Source organism: Lepidochelys kempii, chromosome 2 (assembly GCF_965140285.1).
Source record: "Lepidochelys kempii isolate rLepKem1 chromosome 2, rLepKem1.hap1, whole genome shotgun sequence".
NCBI lineage: Eukaryota > Metazoa > Chordata > Testudines > Cheloniidae > Lepidochelys > Lepidochelys kempii.
Window position 1 is genome coordinate 113,805,264 of NC_136381.1, and position 26,671 is coordinate 113,831,934.

The 26,671-nt window shown below is 39.9% G+C and overlaps 1 protein-coding gene across 20 annotated transcripts in view; it reads right to left on the minus strand.

Annotated features, from left to right (window-relative positions):
* Positions 1–26,671, minus strand: part of HIVEP1 (HIVEP zinc finger 1) — a 187,235-nt gene that overhangs the window by 35,315 nt on the left and 125,249 nt on the right. For 19 of the 20 annotated variants that reach the window (XM_078851621.1, XM_078851610.1, XM_078851617.1 and 16 more), the window contains 2 exons: positions 11,527–17,510; positions 897–1,030 (listed from right to left, as the gene is read on the minus strand). In XM_078851621.1, the coding sequence (XP_078707747.1) occupies positions 897–1,030; positions 11,527–17,510 (6,118 nt within the window). The remainder of the gene's footprint in view (positions 1–896; positions 1,031–11,526; positions 17,511–26,671) is intronic. The other variant, XM_078851616.1, reaches the window with a different exon arrangement.

The following is a 26,671-nucleotide window of genomic DNA, read 5'->3' on the forward strand; positions in this document are numbered from 1 at the left end:
TCTGCTGAGAACATCATCCAGGATACCACTTGAGGTGATGATTTTTTGTGAAGTGGATCCTACCCATTAGGAAATGGGCAGAGAAAAGCAATATCACTTTGCCTGGGCAGATGGTAATAAACTTATGCTCACCATTGCCCTGGATTGGATTCATCAGCCTAGAAATGAATGGCCCTGGGATCTCATCATCACCAATGTCATGTCGTCTCTCTTCTCTTTGTTCCCCCCCAAAACCTTTAAAAATGTCAGTGTTACTTTACTATTACAAAGAACTGTTGAAATATGTTACATGGAGGGTGCCACATGCAAGTGACTTATTTTGATGAGCCATTTGATATCTGATGCAAAATGTTACAGTACTTATTATTTTCAGTAAAATTTTCAGAATGCTTTGGAAGCTAGAGCTCTCCAACTTTTTCACAGCATAGAATGCATGTAAACAGAGATTGTATTGAGGACCACCATCCTGCCCAGGCCTGATCACTTAGACCAGCTCCCCTCCCATCCACAATCACAGAACATAATTGTGGCAGCAACAGAAATCACTTACATGGACTGGTAACATTAGAAAAATACCTATGCCTCTAGCTATAACATCAGACATTTTTAATGTGATGAGTGTCGTGTTCTTTGGAAAAAATTAATCCCACTCTTTACTGTTTCTTCATTTAATCTTTCTCCTTTTATCTGTGCACCACCATGGAACATATGATTTGCTGTTTCTCTAGGGAAAACCAGGAAACATTCCACAGACCATCACTGGTCTACATGCCACAGTTTAGGAACTGTTAATTGAAATAAATTGAAAGAGGAAACAACATCATACTATCAAACAAAGCCCAGAACCAAGAAATAATTATCCCCAACAGTTTTTGGTTAAAAACATATATACTTGCCCTCCATCAAATATTTTAACTCTTCTTGGTTCGGTTTTGGTAAAGGAATTTTCTTTATCGTGCTCTGTGCTCGTTTCAGAGTTTTCTTTATTGCTGAATTCACTTGGAGTCATTTTTTTTTTATTTAATGCCCGCTGAAAGAAAATAGGAAATTTATAAATTTCTGAATACAGTTGCTGTTAGCACCTTTCATTATGTTATTCAAGTCAGTAAATTAAAAGTAAACAAAGTAAAAAACCAATTATATGTACAAATTGCTTTAGAAGCCATACCTGTAACACAGATTGCAGATCTTATTTCCTACTTTTTCCTATTACACCTTGAGAGTTTATGGACCCATTGACCCTTATGGAAATTACTCTCTCATGGCAAATGGGAATGCTGTGAGATTGCATTCAAAGTGACCTCCTCATTCTGTGTCAAGGGCTCGGCTTAGGTGGGGTTATGGAACAAGCATGAAGTTTGGGCCACAAACCTACTTAGTCCCCTGAAATCTGAAGAGGCCCTCCTATGCCTCTCCATGTCTCTTGGCCCCTTTTAAAGGGTTTAAAAGAGAACTGGATAAATTCATGGAGGTTAAGTCTGTGGCAGAAGCCATGAAGTCAGTGGCGGTCATGCTAGCTGCAACCTCAGGACTCTCTTAGGTGATGTTCCTCAGCTGCACCAGGATGCTGCTGTCCTCCATAGTTTGACTAGAAGTGAGAACTTTTAGCCATACAAACCAGTTATTTCCACTTTCTCCTCTGGAACTGCTAGTATTGTATCAGGACTACATTTCATGAGCACCATACATTCCAATCACTTGCTCATTAGAGCAGTCACAAGGGACTGCTGGGGACATGTCTCCCTCAAAAATTTGTGTCTTGTAGCTGCAATGCTCAGATTCTACCGGGGCACATGAACCACTAGTATCTCACTGCCTCGAACGGCGGCTGACAACTGGCAACAGAGATGAAGAGGGGAGAAAGAGATACTTATAGGTTATATTAATTTAAACATATGTTTCACTAAGTATCACTAGAGGAGGTTTTGGAATTAATTGAGAAACTTAACAGTAACAAGTCACCGGAACCAGATGGCATTCACCCAAGAGTTCTGAAAGAACTCAAATGTGAAATTGTGGAACTATTAACTATGGTTTGTAACCTGTCCTTTAAATCAGCTTCTATATCTAGTGACTGGAAGATAGCTAATGTAACGCCAATATTTAAGAAGGGCTCTAGAGGTGATCCTGGCAATTACGGACTGGTAAGTCTAACGTCAGTACCGGGCAAATTAGTTGAAACAATAGTAAAGAATAAAACTGTCAGACAAGTAGAAGAACATAAATTGTTGCGCAGAAGTCAACATGGTTTCTGTAAGGTGAGATCATGTCTTACTAATCTATTAGAGTTCTTTGAGGGGGTCAACAAACATGTGGACAAGGGGGAATCCAGTGGACATAGTATACTTAGATTTCCAGAAAGCCTTTGACAAGGACCCTCACCAAAGGCTCTTACGTAAATTAAGTTGTCATGGGATAAGAGGGAAGATCCTTTCATGGACTGAGAACTGGTTAAAAGACAGGGAACAAAGGGTAGGAATAAATGGTAAATTTTCAGAATGGAGAGGGGTAACTAGTGGTGTTCCCCAAGGGTCAGTCCTAGGACCAATCCTATTCAACTTATTCATAAATGATCTGGAGAAAGGGGTAAACAGTGAGGAGGCAAAGTTTGCAGATGATACTAAACTGCTCAAGATAGTTAAGACCAAAGCAGACTGTGAAGAACAACTTCAAAAAGATCTGAAAAAACTAAGTGATTGGGCAACAAAATGGCAAATGAAATTTAATGTGGATAAATGTAAAGTAATGCACATTGGAAAAAATAACCCCAACTATACATACAATATGATGAGGGCTAATTTAGCTACAACTAATCAGGAGAAAGATCTTGGAGTCATTGTGCATAGTTCTCTGAAGACATCCACGCAGTGTGCGGCAGCAGTCAAAAAAGCAAACGGGATATTAGGAATCATGAAAAAAGGGATACAGAATAAGATGGAGAATATCTCATTGCCCTTATATAAATCCATGGTACGCCCACATCTTGAATACTGCATACAGATGTGGTCCCCTCCTCTCAAAAAAGATATACTGGCATGAGAAAAGGTTCAGAAAAGGGCAACTAAAATGATTAGGGGTTTGGAACAGGTCCCATATGAGGAACGATTAAAGAGGTTAGGACTTTTCAGCTTGGAAAAGAGGAGACTAAGGGGGGATATGATAGAGGTATATAAAGTCGTGGGTGGTGTGGAGAAAGTGAATAAGGAAAAGTTATTTACTTGTTCCCATAATATAAAAACTAGGGGCCACCAAATGAAATTAATGGGTAGCAGGTTTAAAACAAATAAAAGGAAGTTCTTCTTCACTCAGCGCACAGTCAACCTGTGGAACTCCTTGCCTGAGGAGGTTATGAAGGCTAGGACTATAACAGGTTTTAAAAGAGAACTGGATAAATTCATGGAGGTTAAGTCCATCCATGGTTATTAGCCAGGCCGGGTAAGGAATGGTGTCCCTAGCCTCTGTTTGTCAGAGGGTGGAGATGGATGGCAGGAGAGAGATCACTAGGTCATTACCTTTTAAGTTCACTCCCTCTGGGGCACCTGGCATTGGCCACTGTTGGTAGACAGGATACTGGGCTGGATGGACTTTTGGTCTGACACAGTATAGCCATTCTTATGTTCAGATTTTCACTGTAAGAGTGGTCCATTCACAATTTAGTAACTTTCAAAGCAGAGATTCCAAAACCCCTTGATAACAGTATTCCATATTTGTTTCTTATTGCCAGAGAAAATTAAGAGAGTGTACCAGTCATCTAACAAAGCAAAATAATTTTTTAGTTTTCCCTTGATTATTAAAGGAGACTATTTTCTATCATTTTTTCTGTGAAGGCTGAATTCTACAACATTTACCAATTGAAATCTAATCCTTCCAAGTCTAGGGTATTTATAAAATGAGGCAATGATCTAATTAGCTGACAGTTATTACAGCCATATTTATAAATTGTTCTACCCACATAGCTGGCATAACTAGCACATTTTCTAATACTAATAAGCCAATAAAATGGTAGGAGAAAAATATTAGACTCATTATTTTAAATGCTTTTTACTGGATATAAAAGTGAATGCTGGAGGTTTTAGGATTCACAGGAAAGGCAATACCTCAGCGATTTATTTACATTGATTGCGTATTAAAACACTGTAAACTACATTTCTTAAAGGGTGACAGTCATCCTGGTATGAAGGGATTGTACAAGTTCCTCTGTGCTACTTGAGCCATGCTTTTGCTTATGTAGAAGTATGGTGCAGAGAACTGCAGCATTGGGGATGGGTCAAAGGAGAAACTAGTATATTCATAATTTGACATATCCAATGACCCTAACAGTCTGCACAAGTGCAGGATGCTGCAGCTGCTAATCCAGCATGTAAAGTTGATACATCTCTGTGCCCTGACTGGTACTGGTCTTTCGTTTCTCCAGACTCTAAATACTTCTTCCACATCAAGCCTGATAATTTTGGCTTTATACAATGGAACATAAATTTCACCCTCGTGCAAAAATATTGTTAATACAACATGAAGGATAAAGGTATCTAACACTCTGGACAGGAGATACCAGAAGTTCAAGTGGCTGTGCAAACTTCACTCAACCATACTGAACTTCCTGTATATTTCATGGCATACATTATAGCTTACACTATAAAAAGTAATAGACTAACATTTATGTTTAACAAGGGAAAGGGGAATAGAAAATGCAATTTATGTGCAATGTGGCCAGCAGTGTGTGATCATTCCCAGCACTTGGAATTTGCTGACTTTAAGTGCTTGATCTTTCAATCTTAATGAATTAACTTTTTTTTTTGCACAATTAATTTGTAATGGTATAAAAAGGAAAAGGGGAAGAGAATCCAGAGGTAATTGGTCTATGTAGCTTACAAGCTCTTGGGCCATCTGCACCAAGGTGAATCTAACTTTTATAAATATATGACCTATACATAATGGCAATGAGACAGGATATTCAAATCCATGTGTTCAAAACTACCATCCCACTTCCCACAGTCACATATTTTAATGAACTGGTTTATGCTAATTTAGCACTGGTTTTAGTGTTCATAACATACAAGGTAACCCCAGTGAGCTGTAGCAAAACTTCTGCTATTACAGAAATGCACGAATAGAAATATTATTTGAATTTCTGTCAGAGAGCATTGCAGGAATCACTGAGTAATCTGGAAAATCTGCATTTTTATTTATTTTTTGTAAATCGTGTTTGTGAAAAGTACCAAATTGACCCTCATGAAGACTCAGGTCCTCTCTTTATCTGTTTGAGAGGTACAGTGCAGGGACAGGCAATACAATCCATTAATGTGCCCCACTCCTAACCGAAAGGACCCCAGCTTGTGGTCAACTGATAAGAAAAATTATACTGGACAGTGAAAGTTTCCTTTCTTCAATTACTAATGCCTGACAACCCTCTCAGTGGCTTTTCCCCTGTTCTTATGACTGGAGGCAAAGGGCCTGATTCACCTCTGCATTATTCCAGTTTTCTGCCACACTAAATCCACCAACTTCAGTTAGTGGTATAAAACTGGAGTGACAGTGATTAATGCAGCACAGAGACCAGGATTTAACAGCTACTGCTGGCACGTACAACTGTCTCATGGAAAACTACACCCAGAACCAAAGTCTTCAAGAGCTATAACTTTCATTCTATAATAATCATTTTTCCCCGTTGGCACAGAGCCATTTAGGGAAAATGTTTTTTAATATTTCGAGATCGTTTGCTAGTTTAATATAAGACTGCTCCGATTTAACTTCTTTCCAATGGTGAGTTGGATTGTTGTCAAACATAATCCAAGAAAGGAAATGATCTGATTAGTAGGTATTTTCCATTCTTCAGCCTACTGATGGCAAAAAATCCTCACAGTGAACTGTACCAAGAATCACCTCAGAGAGGGAATCAAATTTTAAAAGAATAGTACACAAAATTAGGTAATATCTAGTCTTAAGGGAGCTACTGAGACACCACAAATAATATCAGGTGATTGAGCTTGTAATGTCTAGGGAAGAAAATGGAGTTTGGACCAAGTAGCTACCTCTCCTGTCCAAGAGGCTGCATTAGCTCACTGGGCCTTTAATTTATTTGAACATACTGTATTTATTTATTTTAGGAGCAATAGCCCCACATCTATTACACACATCTTTGGGGTGTACTTTAATCAATGGTCCATGCCCACACTATTTCCTCTGGTCCAGTTAATGGTAAAGAAAAAAAAAGGGCCCTGGATTCCTTACTGCCTGCATTTACTTCAGCATATCTTCATTCTTCTTTTGACATCTAATGTCAATAGAAATACCTTTTTAAGGATTGGGATTAGCTCGGAAAGGTGATAATATCGTAATAGCATTCTGAGCATCCAGAAAAACAGTTCAAACCCTACTGCTTGAGTCAGTTAAACCTGAACTGGACTGGAGGAAACAGCTGAGAATATACTATAGGAAAAAATCCTGCATTAGTAAGGTATATGCTAGACACATTAGGTCTTTTCTATCCTTAATTTCTATTTTTCATCCTAACCTTCGCACAATCTGAGGTATACATTAATCTTCACGTGATGATTTCTTTCAGCACTTTCTTCTTTTATAACTCTTAAGTACAAGTGCTAGTCACTCAATTTGATGAGAGTCAGAAGCTGGAGAAATGGAGATGAATTTCTCTCCAGCTTCACCATAATAATATACTTTTTAAAAAAATCAGCATATAAACTTGAAGAAAAATTAGCAACTTTGCTTCTTTGGCAGCAGAATAAGTGTAAATGTAAGTAATGGCCACATATGACAGCAGCCTCTGTTTAAAAGGACACTTGTCAAAATATTTTTCAGAATCTTGTTACTCAGTATTTATACTCTAAACTGAAATTATTTTCCGACAGAATTTTCTTTTCTTCATCATCATGCACATGGGTACCTTTTTGCAGAGGCTGCTCAGAACTGTTAAACTGTTCTTTTAAAAAAACCAAAAACTAAAGTATTGTGAAAAGCCCATGCAAAACTTGGCTTTCCCAAAGAAAATGGCTAAATGCACATAACTGGAAAAAAGGCCAATTTAATCCTACCTGTCCTGACAGTATCCCTTAATTTTTTTTTGTTTTATTTTAGTAACATTTAAATACATCTCATCTACTATATGAAGGTGACATCTTGAAATAGATGAGTACAAACAAGAAAAAGAGAAACACTGACCCACTCTCCTGCTAGTAATAACTCACCTTTCCTGATCACTCTCGTTACAGTGTGTATGGTAATACCCATTGTTTCATGTTCTCTGTGTATATAAAATCTCCCCACTATATTTTCCACTGTATGCATCTGATGAAGTGAGCTGTAGCTCACGAAAGCTTATGCGCTAATTAATTAGTTAGTCTCTAAGGCGCCACAAGTACTCCTTTTCTTTTTGCGGATACAGACTAACACGGCTGCTACTCTGAAACATTTGCAATACATAATACAATTCAGTGGCAATATGGATACAGAAACAGCAGTATTGAAATGCACATTTTTTGTTAACACAAAGGGTTAAGTCTTCACCCCAGTGAAATTAATGGTAAAACTTCCAGGGCCAGGATTTCACCCTAATACTTTCCTGCCTATAGGGGTTTAATAGAATATCCTTACAGCTCCTTTTGCAATTCTGAAGTTTTTTTTTTCCTAACCTTATGGTATTATCTCTCACAGTTAAGATGAATTAACTGTGAGAGATAATGAATTATTATCTCTCACAGTTAAGATGAATATTTTGCATCTTAACCTTCTCTTCAGCACAGAAGTACTTGACAGATCCCTTTGGAGCTGCTCAACTATAGTCTTTGCCACTGAACAGCAACACTTCTTTCCCTCAGATGGTGGTGTGTTTCCTCCACAGCAGATGCAGGTCCTGTTGACCCAGATTCAAATCCTTACACAGCCGCAGCACAAAGAATGTTGTGCTGCCAGTACACTGAAGACTAACCCAAAATAATCATTTTTAAGCCCCCAAATAATAATTTTGTATGTTCTAGACATTCTTTGCATGATTCTAGACAAACTGATCTCTGGGGCTAATGTTGAAGCCTTACAGCTGTACCCAAAAAAGAAAAAAACCTGCACAGAACTGGCATCAGGCAAAATGGTTAGGAAAATATAAAGAGGAATCTCAAACTGTACTGTACAGTGCACAGTTTTCTTTATCAGATGATGATACAGCTCAATGTGCACATTTCTACATTTTCTTAGTAATTAACCTTTCAGTGTCTGGGACAACAAATTCAGGCAGACTAGATAAACACTGACCCTTGCTGCCAATTTATAATATCTTATTGGTGTAGCATCAATAGGGAAACATTCTTAGGGTACAGAGTCTTCTTAATCTATTCGCAAAAAAGGTGCATCAGTTACTAAAGAACATCAAATTCAGTGCAAATTAGCATACAGCTCTGTTCGTTAGTTTTAAAAACACTGAAATACATAGCCATTGCAAAAAAAGTCTCCTTTCTTCCACATCTTTATAGTACACCAAGGCATTAAAAATGTTATCACCTTGCAGCTTAGAGAGTAGTTAATTTTTAATGATCACACCTGTTAACTTTTTGAAGCAGGGGGGTAGAAGAAGGGAGTGGAAATATTCTTAAAGCAAAAACCAACTGAAATCCTTTTGTCAGACAAAAGGGTGACTGTTACCCCCCACACAATGAAAAAATAAATTTTAATTTGTTTTAGTTTAGTTTGAAAAAAAGTAATTTTATACTCTGATAATGAACATTTATCAATAGCTCGCTGTCCTTGTATCTCTCTGAGGCAGGCAGGCAATTACATTGCTGCTTCTAATGCTGGTGTCCTTGGCACTGACATTCTGGAGGCTTACCTGACTGGTCAAGGACAAGATAGACTATGCCAGCCAAGATGTGCATTTGGTTACAGGCCTTCTAGAACAGTACTGTAACAGGGTGGCTTGCCTCTTAAGGGCTGGAAGACCTAGGGCTAGTCAACCCTTATTACTAAAGAGGCACACCTGGCTTGGATCAGGTAATTCCCTGTAAAGGGCAGCAAGTGGCTTTAGTGAAGGGGGAAGCCTAGGAAACTGCAGGAAGTGAGAAAGGTTTCTATGGGAAAAAACCCTGATACCACGGGGTCTAGTAGCCAGAGCCAGAAACTTGAGGCTCCAGTGAAGTAGGGCTGGGAATGGCCTGCCAAAGGAGGAAAAGCCCCAGGCAGGAAGCCCTGGGAGTGAACTGGAGACTTCTGGGAGTGAGCAAGCTCCAGAAGACAGACCTGGGATGAGGGGCAGGAAAAGCTTGGGCGTAACCCGACAAGAGGGTAAACCTGATGGACTGTGTTTTGGGACTTTCAGCTTGATTTTGGAAACTTTATGCATGTGAATAAACCTGGACCCTCGAGAAAATGTGGTGAATGGACAAGAAAAGCCCCGGTGCCATTTGTTTAAGAAGCCCTTTGAGTGAGAAATTGTTAGCAGGGCATTGCAGAGCCACCCCTGGGCAAGAGGGAGTGCATAGGAGGGGCCCAATATACGAACCAACTTGCATAGTCTTGTGTGTGTTGTGTGGGTTTTTAACAACAAAAACACGGTAATTAATGGATTGCATGTGGTGACCATCATGCATTTCCAGTTGTCTAGTTTCCGTTAACGTTTTAGTGCAGAAGTAAAAGTTACTCAAATTCACCCAAAATGTGCACAGCATATTATACTCTGATAAAGATTCTGATCATGTATGGGAAGCACCAACTGCAGTGAAACACTCATGGAAAAAAAAAATTTTCAGGACACGCAAATGGATTTGAGAATAAACTTTATAGATATAAAATATGTGATATGAGATATCACTATGCACTGCAGTGATATTTTATAAACATCTATATTGTAGCCAGTTATACTGCCTCTAACTCACTGAATTTTGCCTAGATATTCAAGCACATTCAAGACAATCATTTGAAAAGTGTATTGAAGTCCAATTAAGTAATTTGTACTGTATACTTTGGATTGAAACAGAAATCCTGTAACGGCCCATAATACCTGGCAGCATTCAAAATGCATATATTTCAAAGCAAGGATTCAACACTTTTTAGCTGAAGACACCATATTGTATAGTCATATATCATTCTCAGACTTCAACATTTTTACCTTATTGCGGTGCTCACGCAAATGAAATGCTGTAACATTATCTATAAGTAGGTATTGTTCAGGTAGGTATTGTGCAAGAGTCTTCAACAATTTGGACTTTTCAATCTTAATCTATTATTCCAGTCAGAAGCCTCTCTTCAGTTGGAGGCTGTCAAATGCGCTGAATAGCATAGGGCTTTCTGTTGAGAACATATGAGCCACTAAAGGAGTCTGATGCTCTTTTACCGCTGATTCCATGTCAATGGTGTTATTCATATGTATGTGGATTACCTATATTATTTTGAACATGTTCTTACCTCCATAGATTTAATGGGTTCTTTGGAACAATATCGATCAATAATATGGAACAGGTAGTGAAAATTCTTAAGAAAGCAGTAACCACATTTTAAATGACATTATCTTGGCAATTATTTCATCCAAACTATCAAACTGGGGGATTGGGGGTGGGAATACTACATGCTCTCTCCCTCCCTCCCACCTAAGTTCCCTCTAAGCTGTGCGGCTGCGCAGTAGGCTATAAAGGGCCATGCACCACAGGGGCCTGGAGAGGAGAAAGGTAGGAGGTGGGTGGGGACTGGGGAGGGGAGCAAGTTGGGGCTTGCAGGGCTGCCGTGGGCCTTTCCTCCAGCCCCGGAGCTCGCTGCTGCTGCCGGTGGGGCAAGGGCTGGGGGGAGTCCTCTGGCCCCAGCCCCAGGGCAGCCTGCACCCCAAACTCCTCATCTCTGGCCCCACCCCGGAGCCCTCCCCCCTCCCCCACACACCAACCCTCTGCCCCAGCCCTGAGCCCCCTCTCCCACTCCAAACCCCTTGGCCCCACCCCCGCCGCACATCACGTCCATATTGATGCATATAATAAATTCATTCCGCACATGGATATAAAAAATTAGAGGGAACATTGGCCTCCCACTCACCTTGTTTCAACTAGCAATGATATCAAATGTGTTTGTAGAACACCCATGGATAGTGCTCTCAGATTGAGCTGTTATTTTACATCAGACAAAAATACTCACTTTATAGGGTCAAATACCTGCAAAATCTTCATTTACAAACAAAACTGCTTTTAAATAGACAGTGTTAAACTATATAAATGGAAGCTATTTTTGGTACACTCTTGTCGCAATTTAAAACTAGCCAAATGGATTTCTGTCCAAAGACCTGTCCAATTTTAATCCATGAAGGATTTTTTTTATGAAAAGCGACAAACCCCTAAGAACAAGTTTCTTAATTGAAAAACATAATATCTTTATAGTAGTGCATCCCAGCACAACTGTAACACATAAGCACATTATGCATATAATTAAAGGTAGAAAAAAATCAAGGCACAATACATTATGAAAAATGTAAATGCAGTATGCTTTTTTAAAGCAAGTACTCTATACACAAATTTGATCCTTAAAATTAAAATACATAAAACGTACTTTAAGTACCTTGGTTAAGCTGTTCCTCCACTTGCTTGAGTAAACCAATACGTCGGATCTGGCATGAGTTGTTATTGCTTGAGTGTATAGTGGTTTTTCAGCTTTTTGTTTTGAATTTAGGAGGGAAAGAGCAACCTTTGTTGACAAACCAAGTGGATTGGGATTGTTGAGACTAATAGTCCAAGTAGAATATGCTGAAGTTTTTTGGTCATTTTGTAGCAGATGTAATGGCTTTCTTTTTAACAGATAACACCATGTAAAATTTGTTGAGGTCTTTAGGCTTGGAAATGACAACCGTTGTGTATCCCCTGCATTTGCCACAGACAGAGTAGTTCCCGAGTTTGCTTGGCCTTGGGTATTAAAATTTGTGTCCTCATTATTAATCCGTGGGGACCACCTTTCTTGACTGTTACTTAAAGCCTTCAGAAGAGAAGTCTGATTATTCACTGCAGAAGGTTCAGATGGCTTTTTAACTTCAAAACTTGGAGGTGCAGAAGATGTAAGATTTTCAAATTCTGGTGACTCCTTTATGGTTTCAGAAACTCCAGTTTTAACACTTTCAGATGAATGTTGGTCAGCCAACAGCACATCTGGTGAATGGCTATCTTTGCTGCTTTTTTCATATTGTGGAATAACTTCGGGCTCTAATAAGAGACCTTCAAGAGGCTCTGTGGTGCAAATCTGTCGCACCAATACTGGTTTCTTTTGCCTATTAGGGTCATTGGCTCGAATGTTCAATGGATACATTGATCTAGCATCTGTTGTGCAAGCTGCTCCACTTTCATCTTTAACACGCTTTTGGTGTTTTTCCATGGCAATATCTAAACTATTGGCTGGTGAAAGCATGCGTTTACTTGATGCTGTAGCTTCTTGTTGGGGGAAGAGTCCACTAACTGGCAATTTCTGAATAATATTCAAGGAACTTGACAAAGGTGAATTTCTGCTTCCAGTCTCAGAAAATGAATGATCAAATATAGATGCTGACTGTGGATTTGGCAAAACCCTCTGATGATCTCTGTGTAATTTTGGCAGCGGAGTTTTCCCTTCAAGAATTGGCACTGTCACAACATTTGTTTTACAGACAGACTGATTTACCTGATCCTGCGTCACTAAAATTTGGGGAAGAGGTGTAACAGTAGCAAATCCATAAGATGGAACATTACTATGAACACGAACAGGCACCACAAAAGGTGGGATTTGATATATTTTACCACTGGAGTTTTCAGGTGGTATATGTTTTTGGGGAGGCATTGAATACAGATTAGACATACTGTCAGCTAATTTAGTAGGTACAGATAATGAAGTCCCACTCTGATCCACACTAATTTGACTTGGAAGAGTGTGGATTGGGAAAGCAGTTGTTATTGGTTTAGAAGAATACGACGTACTTACATGCAAAGCTTTAACTTGAAGCTGATACTTGGGAGCAAAGTAATACTCCTTTTCAACAGACTGACAAGAAAAGGTGTTTGTGTCTGCTTGTTCTCCTGGGGCCAGTACTTTAAGAGAAGTCTGTGAATGCTGTGTTAAGGGCTGCTGTCCCTGATTATGCAAAACAGGACCTAAAGGCTGCTGAACAGAAGGGAGGCTAAGAGGGTTACAGTTCTGCGTTATTGATTGAGACTCATGTAATGGCTTAGAGTAAGGCTGTGAGTGCTGAGAACTTGAAGGAAACTCCACTGAAGTTCTACTAGAGGTCTTCAGCCTGTGAAATGGTACTGTAGACATGTCCGTTGCATGAGCTATTTGAAATGAAGATGAAGATTTAACTTGAGGCAGATGGTTTTCTGGAGCAATATTTAAAGATATTTGTCTTACAAGTGGCCCCCTCCTCCTTTCTAACAGAGGCACATGTCCAGTAACTCCACAGCCAGAAGACAACTTTGGAGAGGATATCTCTACAAGTGGCGTAGGTTTTGATGAAGACATATTTCCACAATCAAAAGATTTACTTCTGTAATCTACAACCTCCATGGATGGTTGTGTGCAGTTAATTTGTTCTGATGCAGCACGTCTCATTTCCCTGCAAGGAGGACCAGGCACACCAAGTGTATTTGAGCCAGCTGGAATCGTAAGGAATTCTGATGCTTTATTAAGATCTATTTTGGAAGCACACTCAGTTTTAGAAATGTCTTCTTTATCAAATGAAGCTGAGAAACTAGAGGCATGAGATAAACTACTCTCCTGACTTAAACTTCTAGAAAGTGTGGAGTCAAAGCTTGATTCAGCTGAAGAATGCTCAATTTCAGCCAACCGGATCCTTTTCTTCTTCGGTGGCAGTTTTTCTGTTGGCAATTTTGACAGAGTTTCACTACGCTGAGGCCAGTTAAACTTCTCTGTTTTTTCCTGATCACTGAATTGGTTTTCCTGGTCCCTGTCTGGTTCTTCCGTGACCAGTATTTCAGGAACCTGGATGTTATGTTGGCGAACTAGTTTCAATGGATGCATTACTGCATTTCTTTCATTAGAGACTATTTGACTTTCCTGAAGTTCTACTCTGGGTGCTTCTGCTGACACTGACTGATGATGCTGAGAAGTATTCAGATGAGAATGCCTTTCCTCTTGAATTACAACTGTGTTCAAAGAATGGTGCTTCTCAGCCTTATTAACCTCTTGAAAAGAAACTGGTGAAACTCTTTCAAAAGATTCTGATTTCTCAAATGAACTGGGTCTGCTCAATGAATTAGTGTGCTGTATTACTGAAATGCCAGTTCCTTGTCTTTTCAACTCTACCTTTTCTTGTGCAACTGAACTTGTCTGCTTTTTCATAAGTGGAGAGATCTTTGGCTCAGTGGTTTGTTCTGTGCCTCGAGCCACAAGCTGAACTTGAGACCTTTGAAGCAGAATGCTACCATGCTGTTGTGAACCTACTATTGTTGCATTAGGTTTAGATATACTGGGAAACTCTCCTGGCTTACTTTGACCCTCTGTACTCTTTGATGGTATCCCAGTATCATTTTGCTGTGGCTCGTCGTCATCGCCAACACTTTTCATTTTCCTTCTTTTTCGTATCTGCGGTGTCTGCTCCCAGACACCAGTTGAACTGGCAACTCTGTAGTGCAGAATTTGAGGTTGTGTAGTGCTGGGGACGATCTTATGTTCAGGCTCTCGGATAGCTGCCTTGGTTTTTGGTCCATGCAACTCTGAACAATAAAACTTTTTGTGGTTTTCAAAATTCTCCAGTTTTCTATATCTGTTTCTACAAGTTTCACACTCAAACATTGTCCCTCGCCCTGGATGTGACTTCTTTACTTTTTCCAAATTTGATACTTGTGCAAGTGACTTGCTCCTTGGTAATGAGAGTTCACTAGACAAATTGCATCCATGATAACTCTCTTCTACAGATCGTGCTGGGCCGAGAGAGTGGCTTTCATTAGTTGAGGAGTCTTCTATTGCTGTCTGTCTAACAAGAGTGCGAGTATGCCCCCCTTGGTGCAGTGGAGTGACAGGTCCTGATACAAAGACATCATCATACGAAGAGCCAATTTTATCATCAAACGATTGACTTCCTCTAATTGGATGAGGAGGTGGTATTAAATTTGCAGGTACAGCTGAATAGCTGGTAGTAGGCATAGAATTACTTCTGGTTATAGGTAAACAGTCAAGGGATGGTACAGACAGAAGAAAAACTTGCTTTGATTTCTCAGTTGGTGTGAAAGGAGACTTTGGTATGTCAGAGCTTGAACTAGTTCTTCTTCCCATCGGTTTTAAATCAAACTGGAAGGAGTCTTTAAATATGTATGATTTTGGTGAGTCTATACTGCCTCTTCTTGAAAGAGATGTTCTTCTTGGTTTCACACTATCCAACTGTTTGTCATCCACTACAGCTTCGTTATCCGATATTAACTTTGAGATGCGTTCCTCAAGTGTTTTTGTTGCCATTGGTGGTCGCATTTGACCAGAGAGAAGTAAATGTTTTTCAGCACAAACTGTTTGTACAACAGATGCCACTGTGGCACTTATTCGTGGCACAGAGGGCAGATTTTTATTTGGGTCTTTTTCAGAGATAGGCAATCCCCTGACAAAAGGAGTTGGTGAACTCATTGTTTGATCTGCACTCTCAGAACGTGAAAAATAACCAGAATCAGTGCTACCTAAACTCCTAGGGCTCAAAAGACATTTTCCTTGTTCCTGTGAACAATCAGTTGCCTGTTGTCTTTGTAACTGTGCATGCACTGTTCCTACAGCAGACCCAAGCTGTTCTTCTAATGAACCCATTTCTATTTTCTGGTGGTGCTTACCATCGGTTTCCTTGAAAGAGACCATGTGTGTTACATTTGATTTTATATTTGTAACTTTAAAATCTCCTTGTCTCTGTGCTGCAGCAAGCTCAGGCGTGGAGTCTGTTACTTCTGGACTATCGGCCCTTAAAGGAGAAACATTCACAGGATGAACTACTACTTTAGGTAAAGCTGCCCTAACTTGTGGTTCTGTGTCATGCAATGAAGAGTCACCTATTATATAGTTTGGATTGCTTAGTGGAATGGGGCTACCTTTCCGCAACGTTTCAGAATTTGAAATGATTTTCATTATTTGTGCAGGGTCCAGTTCTAAGGATCCTTGATCATCTTGTCTTTCATCAGCAGTGCCTTCATCTTCACTTTCACAACTTTCTTCCACATCTGAATGAATACTAAGTGCTTTATCTGATTCATGGGATAGGAATAAACCACCAGAGTCCGGCTGTAGGACAAGTCCAAGTTTGATTGCATGTGCATGAGATTTTTTGTGCTTGTATAGATTACTTTTGGTTTTAAATGAAAATCCACATGTCACACAAGGATACGGCCGCTCTCCTGTATGGGATCTGATATGCTTTTGGAGAACACTAGGCTTGGCACAAGCCCTATTACAATACTCGCAAACATATTTTCCTAGTTTTTTAGGCTTCTGGTCTTTCAGAAGATTACATATTTGTTCTACGCCATGGTGGACAACTGATGCTATTTGGGCTGAATTATACAGGGGAGCTACAGGTAAGTGTGTTGAATGAGATGGATTAATTGACAAAGATGAAGATGAACTAGCTACTAGCTGGTTTTGAGGAAAAACCTGAGTAACAGTAGAAGAGGGGGGGTGTACTACAGAAGAGGTTACTGCTATACTGTATATCTGTTGGAGTTTGGGGTTTTCTTGACCCTGCTGACGTACCAGTGATCTAGTGAAACCTGGACACACAACAATCTGTTGATTTTGCTGTCCAGTTTTAGCAATAAATTGTTCTTGTGAATGAGAAATTGACTGGGTCTGTGCTTGTTCACTCTTCCCTGATGTTACTGCATGCGCATTATGTGAAGGGTAGTAGTGCGATCCAGCTACAAACTCTTGCTGTGACAAAGAAAAATGATTTTGGACACTCATTGTATTGGATGTGAGACTTGAAGAGGCGCTTGTAGTTTTATTTGGTCTCACTTTTTCTATTTGCATCCCACAAGGAGGACACTCTTGTGCTAAGATGTTCAGTTCAGGCTCCATAGCTTTTAATAAGACATCAAATGCAGTACTTGTACCTGAGGATGAAGTACTACAATCAACAAAAGTAATACATTCATTATTGTCAGCCTTTGATTTACTTGACAAGGAATTAGAGAGAGGCTTCTTCTCTGGCAAGTTTAATTGGCTTGTATCACAGTCTTCTGCTGTCCATTTATTCAAATCCAAGGACTTACGTAACAATGAAAGATTTGTCTGCATCGATGTCTCAGATGTGACTGTTTCATCAGTTACCTTGTTACTATGTGTTTCCCCATTTTGTTTCACACATTGTTTTCCATTTTGTACAGGTAACTGATTTTTTGCCTGTAAGTGTTCCGAAGCATCAGGAAGAATTTTAGATGATGAAGATTCTTCTACATTTTGTTTATGCTTGGCCTGAGGGGGGTTTCTCAAAGGCGATTTTGGTATCTTTTTCAGATGGTTTTCAGTTACAATCTTTTTCCGTTTCACGCCTTTAACTGTATCTGAAGTTCCTCTAGTACCAGCCTCTGAGATATGTTAAAACAAAACAGAAAAAGAAATGGTAAATTCACATAATCACTGTATGAATTATTATTACAATACAAATAAATTATATCATCATAACAATGTAATGACATCTTACAATTTTAACAAATCTAGTCAAACATTTCAACATGTTCTAAAATGAAAATGGAAATAGTTTTCATTCCACTACAAATTATTCAGAATTAACAAGTCTCTTTGATAGTCCCATACAACACTTGTCTTATCATGAGCATTAAACTATCTAGCAGAGAAGGGGTGGAGACAGTTCCTCCAGAGTGTTCCTCATTTCTATGGACTGAACATGCTGAAACCTGCGCCTGTTGTCCTGGGAAGCAAGAGCTGAATTTTGATTCTGTGACTTGTGTTGCTAACACACCTAAGACCAGCCCCATGTTTCCCATTGTTAACATTTTATCTTCTTAGCTGCAAGACCTCTCTCTCAGCTACTACTGCTAAGCTTCTTTTGAGTAACATCTCACTGCTGCATTACGATCAATTAGCTCTGTTAGCATGAGCAACAATAATAGTACAGATGTTAACTGGGTAATGCTGTTTTTACCACCATGTCACCCAACTTTGCTCATTGAGAAAATATGATTGTGTGGTTAAGACACTGGGACTGGGACTCAGAAAATCTAGGTTCAGTTTCCAGTTCTGCTAGACTTCCTATGTGACCTTGAGCAAGTCACTCAACGTTCATCAGGAACTGAGCCTCCCAGCCCAGGTCCACAAACTTGTGATAACAGGGCTTGCGCTAGCATGCTAAATAGCCACATCGATGTTGTGGCTCAGGCTGGAGCCTGCAGGAGGGGGCTCTACAGAGCTATTTTTAGCATGCTAGAGCAAGTCCTGCTAGCACAAGTCTGTGGACCTGGGCTTAGAGGCTTGCTCCCAGATGCAGAGCAGACATACCCTTCAGAAGAAATTCTGTCCCCATTTAAGTCAATGGCAAAATTTTTGTTGAGTTAAATGGGGTGCGGATTTCACACTAATCTATCTGTGCCTCAGTTCCCAGTCTGTAAAACAGATATTTTCCTAATATTTTCCTGCTTCATTGGGGTGTTGTAAAGATAAATTAAATGTATGTGATGTGGGCCACACAGAGTACATCCATATGACAAGATGGCGAAAACACTATGACAGATAGGGCAATTTCCTGAAATATCCTGTACTACTGTATTAAGTTTATGTCTTATTGTGGGCCAGGATTGTATGTAATCTCTATAAGGGAAAATGTGACAGATGTAAGAACTAGGAGTTCTAAAGACTATACTGAAAATGTGCCAGAAAAGCGTGGACTTTGGAGACAAGTGTTCAGTTGATTTTGGGGGGAATTTTTAGGGAGAGGCAAATGTAAAGTCCACAACTCTGGTTATGCAAAAACCCAGCCTTTTAAAGCTATACCCTGAGTAGATGGTTATACCCTGTTGATTATTTGTTACAGAAGGCCAAGGTAAAAGGCCCGAGCTATATAAAGAAGCAACTGATCTGCCCAGCCTTTGTTCTGGTTCTGGAGTGAAGACAACTGTGAACTTTAAACCATGATTTGAGGACTTCAGTAGCTCAGACATAGTAGCTCAGACATAGGTGAGAGGTTTTTCGCAGGAGTGGGTGGGCGAGATTCTGTGGCTTGCGTTATGCAGGAGGTCGGACTAGATGATCATAATGGTCCCTTCTGACCTTAGTATCTATGAATCTATAACTTGTAACCATGAAGGAAAATCCAGTTGTGGGTTTAACCTACCAGAGCCCTACGTTGGTATTGGGGGTGACCTCCAGTGTTCGCTCTAATATTTTACATCCATGTGCGGAAAGAATTTTGTTATGTACACCAATATGGAGGTGATGGGTGACACATCACCCTCATATTGGTGCACATAACAAAATTCATGTGGTGGGGGGTGGGGCCGAGGGGTTCGGAGTGCGGGAGGGGGCTCAGGGCTGGAGGCTTTGGGGTGGGGCTGTGGCTGAGGGGTTTGGAGTGTGGGAGGGGGCTGAGGGCTGGGACAGAGGGTTGCGGTGCGGGCTCTGGGGTGGGGCTGGGGATGAGGGGTTTTGGGTGCAGGCTGCCCCGGGGCTGCGGTGGGGAGAGAGGACTCCCCCCAGCCCTCTCTCACTGCAGCAACTCGGGGCGGGGCGAGAGGCGCCTGTCCCCGGCCACTCTGGTGGGGCTGGGCTGGGTCAGGCCAAGTGAGGGGCTCCTCTCCCCGGCAGTTCTGGCAGGCCTGGGGGGGTGCCTTTCTCCACCTGCCTGTGCAGCCCTTGAGAGCCTGCCGCGTGGCCATGCAGCTTACAGGGAATGTAGGTGACCTCTGGTAAGATTTTTAGCATGCGTGTAGCAACTTTTATTGTTATATGTTTTCTCTGCAATGCTTTTACCTAAAGAATAAATGTGCTTGCTTAGAAGGAGCTGAGTGATAACTTATAACTGTGGGCAATACACTGGGTATAGCCCTTGGAGAGGAAAAAAAGCCTAGACACTGGTCTTTTTAGGTAGTCTGGCTGCTGGGGATATCACTAAGTAAGTAAGTAAGGCAGGGAGTTGTTCAGCCTTAAAATCCCCAGTCAGTAGGGAATGAGATGTGGGTCTCCGCAAGAGAGGTGACTGGTAGGAGTGGGAAGCCTAAATTGGATGCCTTTGGTGGACCACAGAGAGGAAATACCGTACAGTGGCCCTGAAACTGTGACAAACTGATTGGGTTGGAGGGGTGGACCATAGATATTAATTTTTTGAAACACTTTAAATTTTTTTTGGCCAGTTAAACCTAAAAATAATGGCTTAAGCTACAAACTTCATTATTCAAACTTACTTTATTATATTGGTTTTCTATGCAAACAAGTACAGAGACTTGTGCGTGTCTGCAGGCTCTAAATTTTTAGTTTTCGAATTACAGAGGCTTCATCAGGTAACAATTATTTTTTAGCCTACCTTATGTTATAAAGGATACTTTAGAATATTAAAACTGCCAGAATGTAATTCACTTGTTTATACTATTTACTGATTTCATCTCTTTCAGTTTAAGACCATGAAAATAAGACTAGTCAGTTACAGTAAATCCTGTACTACCAGGGAAATGGACTGGTGACTGGATAGGTATTTTCCATATCTAGACTCTCTGATTAGATTAGATTGAGAGAGATGTTTTTTTCCCTGAAAACTATTCTTGCTTGTTGATGCTGTAAAATATTACAAAAGTCACTATGCTGGTGTATATGAAATTCTGCAAAGAAAATATAAAGAAACTGAGCTATTTAAATAATATTTTTGGATTTATAGCAACTCCTTTCCAGTCATGGTAAAATTAAGCCTTCGTTTTGTGCTTGTTTAAAAATACAAATCATTATAGTGGAACAAATGAAGCACTGAGCAACAAATTTGTTTTTCTGTCAGGACTGTCCCCCCCGCCTCTACATTTGGCAACAGCGAGGAATGAAGACACCTTCCTTCATGGTTATTTTTGTGACTGGATTTATCGATATCTTTTCAGATGAGCTACTACCACAGATGAATGAAATCAGTCAAGTTTAAAATTTTCCATTTGTGTATTCATGAAACAAAACTAACAAAATTTGAATTATTTCCATATTTAACTACACTTGTTGCTCTATTTAAATAGGCACACACTGGGAGTTTCAGGGCTTTCCTGAATAGCAAATGATTTATAATATCAAGCAAAAGTATAATTTTGTAGCATAGGCATATATTATTCTGTACAGAGCATGCATCAAAGCACAGCGTAACATAGCACATATAAAATAAAAATAAAATAGTAATATTTACTCTACACACACGTGTATATGAAACTTGCTGTTATGTACTTTTGTTTACCTCATCTCTGTATCCTATTCTAATCTACTAAATATTTCTCTATTCCTAATGCACAAGTATCCAGAAAATCAACACCACCACCTCAAGTAGCATTGTTGATGGTTATCACAGTGGAAGCTAATAATTGTATATGGGTGCTCTCTCACCCTTGCAAACCTTTACAAATAAACCAGTAGGTCACTAGCCAGAAGATTTCCGAATGGACTGCTGATGCTCAAAGTGAAGGAAAGGTACGGGAAGAGTGGGAGGCAGATGCCCCTCAAAAGATTCCAATGAATGGTAGTTTGAGGGGTAGTACTATGGGCTTGTAAACACACGGAGTTATTCAGGAACAGCTATTCTTGAGTAACTACACGTATGGACACTTTTCTGAACTAAGTGTCCACTCCATATTTTTTCTTTAGCTAAGCACCAACAAAGTACTCTTATTCCAGAATATACAGACAGGCGAAGAATTTTACAATTAACATCCCATTGCGATGAATGGTGGCAGTCATACTTCTAGTATGGATGAATTCTGCCTCCTCCTCTGTACATTGAGAGTGGCTCTTGAGAGGCATCAGTCTGCTTCTATTCTGCAGAAGGTGGAAAGCACACGTCATATATGCTTCCTATATGACAAGGAGACCAGCAGCTCTGGAGGGGACTGTGATGTGCCACAGTGCAGTTGGGAATTAGTGGTGGGATTGGCAGATTCAGTGTAGATCCACTAATCATCCTGTGCTCCATGTATCAGGGATATAAGTGATGCAGAGGCAGCTTCAGTCTGAAGCTATAACAGCAGACCAGAGCAGCTGGGAGAGAAGGCGAGGAAATAGAGTCCCTCTCACTTCATCTCAGAGAAATGTCCCAGCACATAGCCTGGCTTTTTGGACTGTGTGGTGGGGCCAGAATTTGGGTATTAGGCAGTTCACAGGCTTGTTTCAGGCTTGATGTCTGCACAGAATGCTTTAGTTTACAGCCAGTTCACATTTAGAAGATTTTCTTTCAACCTTCAGGGCTAAATACATTTTTCTATAGAAACAAAAACATGGATTCGGCAGAAAAGGTTATTCTCTCCCATTTGCTAGAGGAAATTTAACCACAATGAGTAGGCAATGGATAGATCAAGTTCCACACTCTTGTAAGGGATCCACTGCCTCTGGGGGATGTCACTAGAACCTAGTGCCTCTGAACTCTAGAACCACAGGAGCTCCTGCTGTTCTTGTGCACAAGACACGGACTCAGATAGGAACCCACAGTAATACATATGTTTGGATAAACCGTGTATTTAATGCTTTATCACAAACAACTAAGTGACATCCAAAATATAACTGCCTTCATTAGGATGTTTTATTGTTTCAATAATATTGCAATTAACTGAGTCTTACATCGATAAATTGCCATCAATATTACTAATGATGGCCTTTTTTTTTTTTTTTTTTTTTTTAAGATGCAGCATTTATTGCCAGTTTTTTTAAGCCAGGGTCAAACAAACAAAAACAGTTGACATGAGTCAGAGAAAATATTAAGGTAATTACAAAAAAAAAAAAAAGGCCCTGCCTGCACTAAAATTTTAGCTGTGATTTTGTAACCTAAAGAGGCTGGGTCATGTTAACAGGGTGCAAGGAACACAGCTCCACTTATACACATATTGCAGCTTTTCTGCTATCAGAACCATACCTCCACACCTACTGTACTGCCTGCATTTGTACGAGAAAATCTAGGCAGCTCACCTGTAGCAGAACGGATAGCGTGCCCATGGAACAAGAACATAGACCTGGTCTGAACTAAAACATTAGGCTGGCCTAGCTTTGTTGCTCAAGGGTGTGAAAAATCTACTTCCCTGAGTTATGTAATTAAGACAAATTAACCTCAGGTGTAGACAGTGCTAGGCTGACAGAAGAATTCTTCTGTTGACCTAGATACAGCTTCTTTGGGGAGATGGATTACCGATGCCTATATGAGAATCCATTGACGCAGGTATTGTGTACACTTGAAGCATTATAGCAGCACAGCTGCAGCATTTCACGTGTAGGCAAGCCCAGAGTGGAAATAAGCAGCATGAAGAGGAATGCCCCAGCGGCCGAACATGTCGTAGCACAAGGGTAAAATGTCCTGTCCAAACTGCTACAAACCGTGAATTAAATCAGGAAGGCAACCATGTGCCACTGGTGGGGAGAAATGGTGCTAAATTACTCTGGTTTGAAACATGTTGTGTGAGGACACACATCATATTTAGACCCAACCACGTTAGTAAACTACTAACAAACTTGGTTAAAAGTTAGAGTGGACAGGGTCTTTTAAGACAAGTACAAATGCTTCAACATCTGACCTGTGCCTAGCTTCTATCAATTCAGTAATTAGGAATCTCAAATTCACTGTGAAAATAATCTCAAGAGTTTTGGAGGGTTATCTAGTGCCATATTTTGTAAAGACATACTAATATATGGTGACTGTATATTTTTTGGGGGGGGAGGAATGAAGACTGTGTAGAAATGCTCTCACAAAAGGCAAACAACTTGTAGAAATGGTTTATAATTTGTTTCATTCTTCAGCAATCACTGAAAGTGGGATTTTCATACTGAAAGAACTTTGAATCAGCAGGAATTATGAGTCATGCTGCTTGTTTTTATTCTTGGCTCTGTCATTGACTCCCTCTGTGATCCTGACCAGGGAAGGTGTTAAAATGTACCTCAGTTTACTTATCTATAAAATATTGTAAATAAAGCACTTAACAATGGTATTCTGAACTTCAATTGTTTTCAGAAAGTTTTGAGATCCTCTGAAAATAGGCACTATAGAAAAGTGAAAAATATTCATCTTATGCTTGCTAATTGCACAAGCTACAGTATTTTTATTTTTAAAAGGAACTGCTCCCTTACAGCCAATCTTCACCTATATTTTTACTTTTTTCTACCTTTTTGGGTAAATGTTCTTGAGGATATTTCTCTCACAGTTTTAGGGTATCCACACATGTATTCTGCCGGAGGCCCCTTGAGGTAACCCACTTACTGGTTTCCAGCTCCTCGACATCTCTGGGCAGACACCTGTGCCTCACTCCTTCCTAACCAGGGTTTTTCCAGGCTGTACAGTTCCCTGACTAAACTGTGATATCCACAACAAGGCAGACTACCTAAACAGGCCAGGGTCTGTGCTTTGCTTTCTTTCCAAAGACCATGAACAGTGTAATTGCCAGCAGTTACAAATTTCCCCACAAAACTTTCTGAGCACATTTATTCTAAAGGTAATAAAAGTATTACAGAAAAATTGTATTAAAAAAATACAACAATCTGCACACATGCACAAACATGTATCAGAAAACGTCCCCAACTCCATCCTCAGGCTCTGATATGTGGGTAGTCTTTCAAACCCTGCAACTGGATTTTCCCCATTTTTAATTCAGAACCAAAACTCAGGCTGAGCAGTTCAGCTCAGGACTTTGATCTCCATGAACAGACAATGAACCACATCCAGGGCTTAATTTCAAAAGGCTGGGTTTTTGCATAGATGGAGGTGGGGAATTTACATTAACCTCCCCCGAGATAGTCACACTTATTGAACCAAAAGCCCACTTTTGTCCAGCACATTTTCAATATAGCCCTTTGAACTCCGAGGCCTGACATTACACCTTCCCTCTAGAAAGGTTACAAATAATCCTGGCCCACAATAATACACATCTTATTGTATTAAGGTTTTTATGGATATTGCATGAAATAGTCATATCTGTCACAACTTCATTATACAACTGTGTTAATTTACAAAAATCTTTATCAAAGTAATGCAATGTTTGAGATTGATTTGCTTTTAAATAGTAATTACATTTGGGCAAGACAGAAGCAATCAATCACAGACTGATAAACTCCCTCATCAAATTACAAAAGCCTCATCCTTCCAAATCACTGTGCTTCTGTGAATACTAATACTTCCGTTGGCCGGTCAAATGCTTCTTGGTCAAATTCGAATAAAATTTCTTAAAACATTTTTTCTCAGTCTATCTTGCAGTACGGCAGCCGTTGCTAGGGTGACCAGACAACAAGTGTGAAAAATCGGGACGGGGGTGGGGGATAATAGGCGCCTATATAAGAAAATGACCCAAAAATCAGGACTGTCCCTATAAAACTGGGACATCTGGTCACCCAAGCCGTCACCCACATGTATCTAGATGGTGGGCATACAGAAAGTAGTCCCAGGGCCCTGTACTGGCTCTCTTTGACTTGTACTTCCATTCTTTCCCATCAGACCCCATACCAGCTTATCTCTAATGTTTTCCCACTATCATTTTTCCTTGTTTTTTGGTTTGCTTTGCTTTCTTTTCACTTCCCCTTTCTTCTTCCCTGCTCCCTGGTTACTCTCAGAGATGCTGGAACTAGGGATGCTGGGGGTGCGGCAGCATCCCCTGGCTTGAAGTAGTAATAACAACCAAATATATGGTAAAAGCTTTCAGCACCCCCTCTACAAAAGTAGTTCCAGCACCTATGGTTACTCTGCTTCATTCTGCATTCAAGTGTGAGCAAGAGACTCTGCCAAGATTTCTACACATCACTTCAGAGACCTGCAATTTGTCAGTTACTCTTTGCTCCATGCACATGAAGAAGAGCAGTAGAATACAAACAACAACCCAGTAATACAATAAACATGACAAATAAAGGAAAAATATAAATTACTTGAATTTTTCTTCCTTTTTATTCACCCAGGAACCTGACACTGGCTTGTGCTCCATGGCTCTGTGGCAGTAATTCTTAGAGCTGCCTGTCTGAAAGTCTGCTCAAACCCACATGTTATTAAACATCCACTTTCTCTCTCTCTCTCTCAAAAAAAAGCTGTGGGCTTGAATAAAAAAGAAAGAGCAACAGAGAGCAGAAGTAAGGTATCTACTTCCGTTCCAATACTACTCTGTGAAAGTTACCTTTTGGATTCATAGTTTTCTGGCTTACAGTTGAACAGATAGTACATTATTCAGTTTCTAGTATTTTTAGTTTATTCTTTAGAAGTATTTTAAAACACATTATAAATCCATATACTAGGGCCAACATTTACTATTAAAATGCATATTTTCTGAAAAAGAATGCAGTTAAAGATGTGCAAGCCTGTCAAAAGAGAGGCAGACCATTGCTAAGGGTCTTCTGCAAACTAAAATTAGAAACCCTCGGGACTTGGTATTTTAAAATATTTAAAATATTTCTACATTCCTATATGTGATGTCTATTCAATTACAGCAATGATCTCTGAGCCTATTGCAAAACAGTTACGAATCATCCCTGTGAGTGTGTTTTCATGAATAAACAACAGAAAACTTGAGTGCTAGATACAGAAAGTAAGTCTAAATGGTGA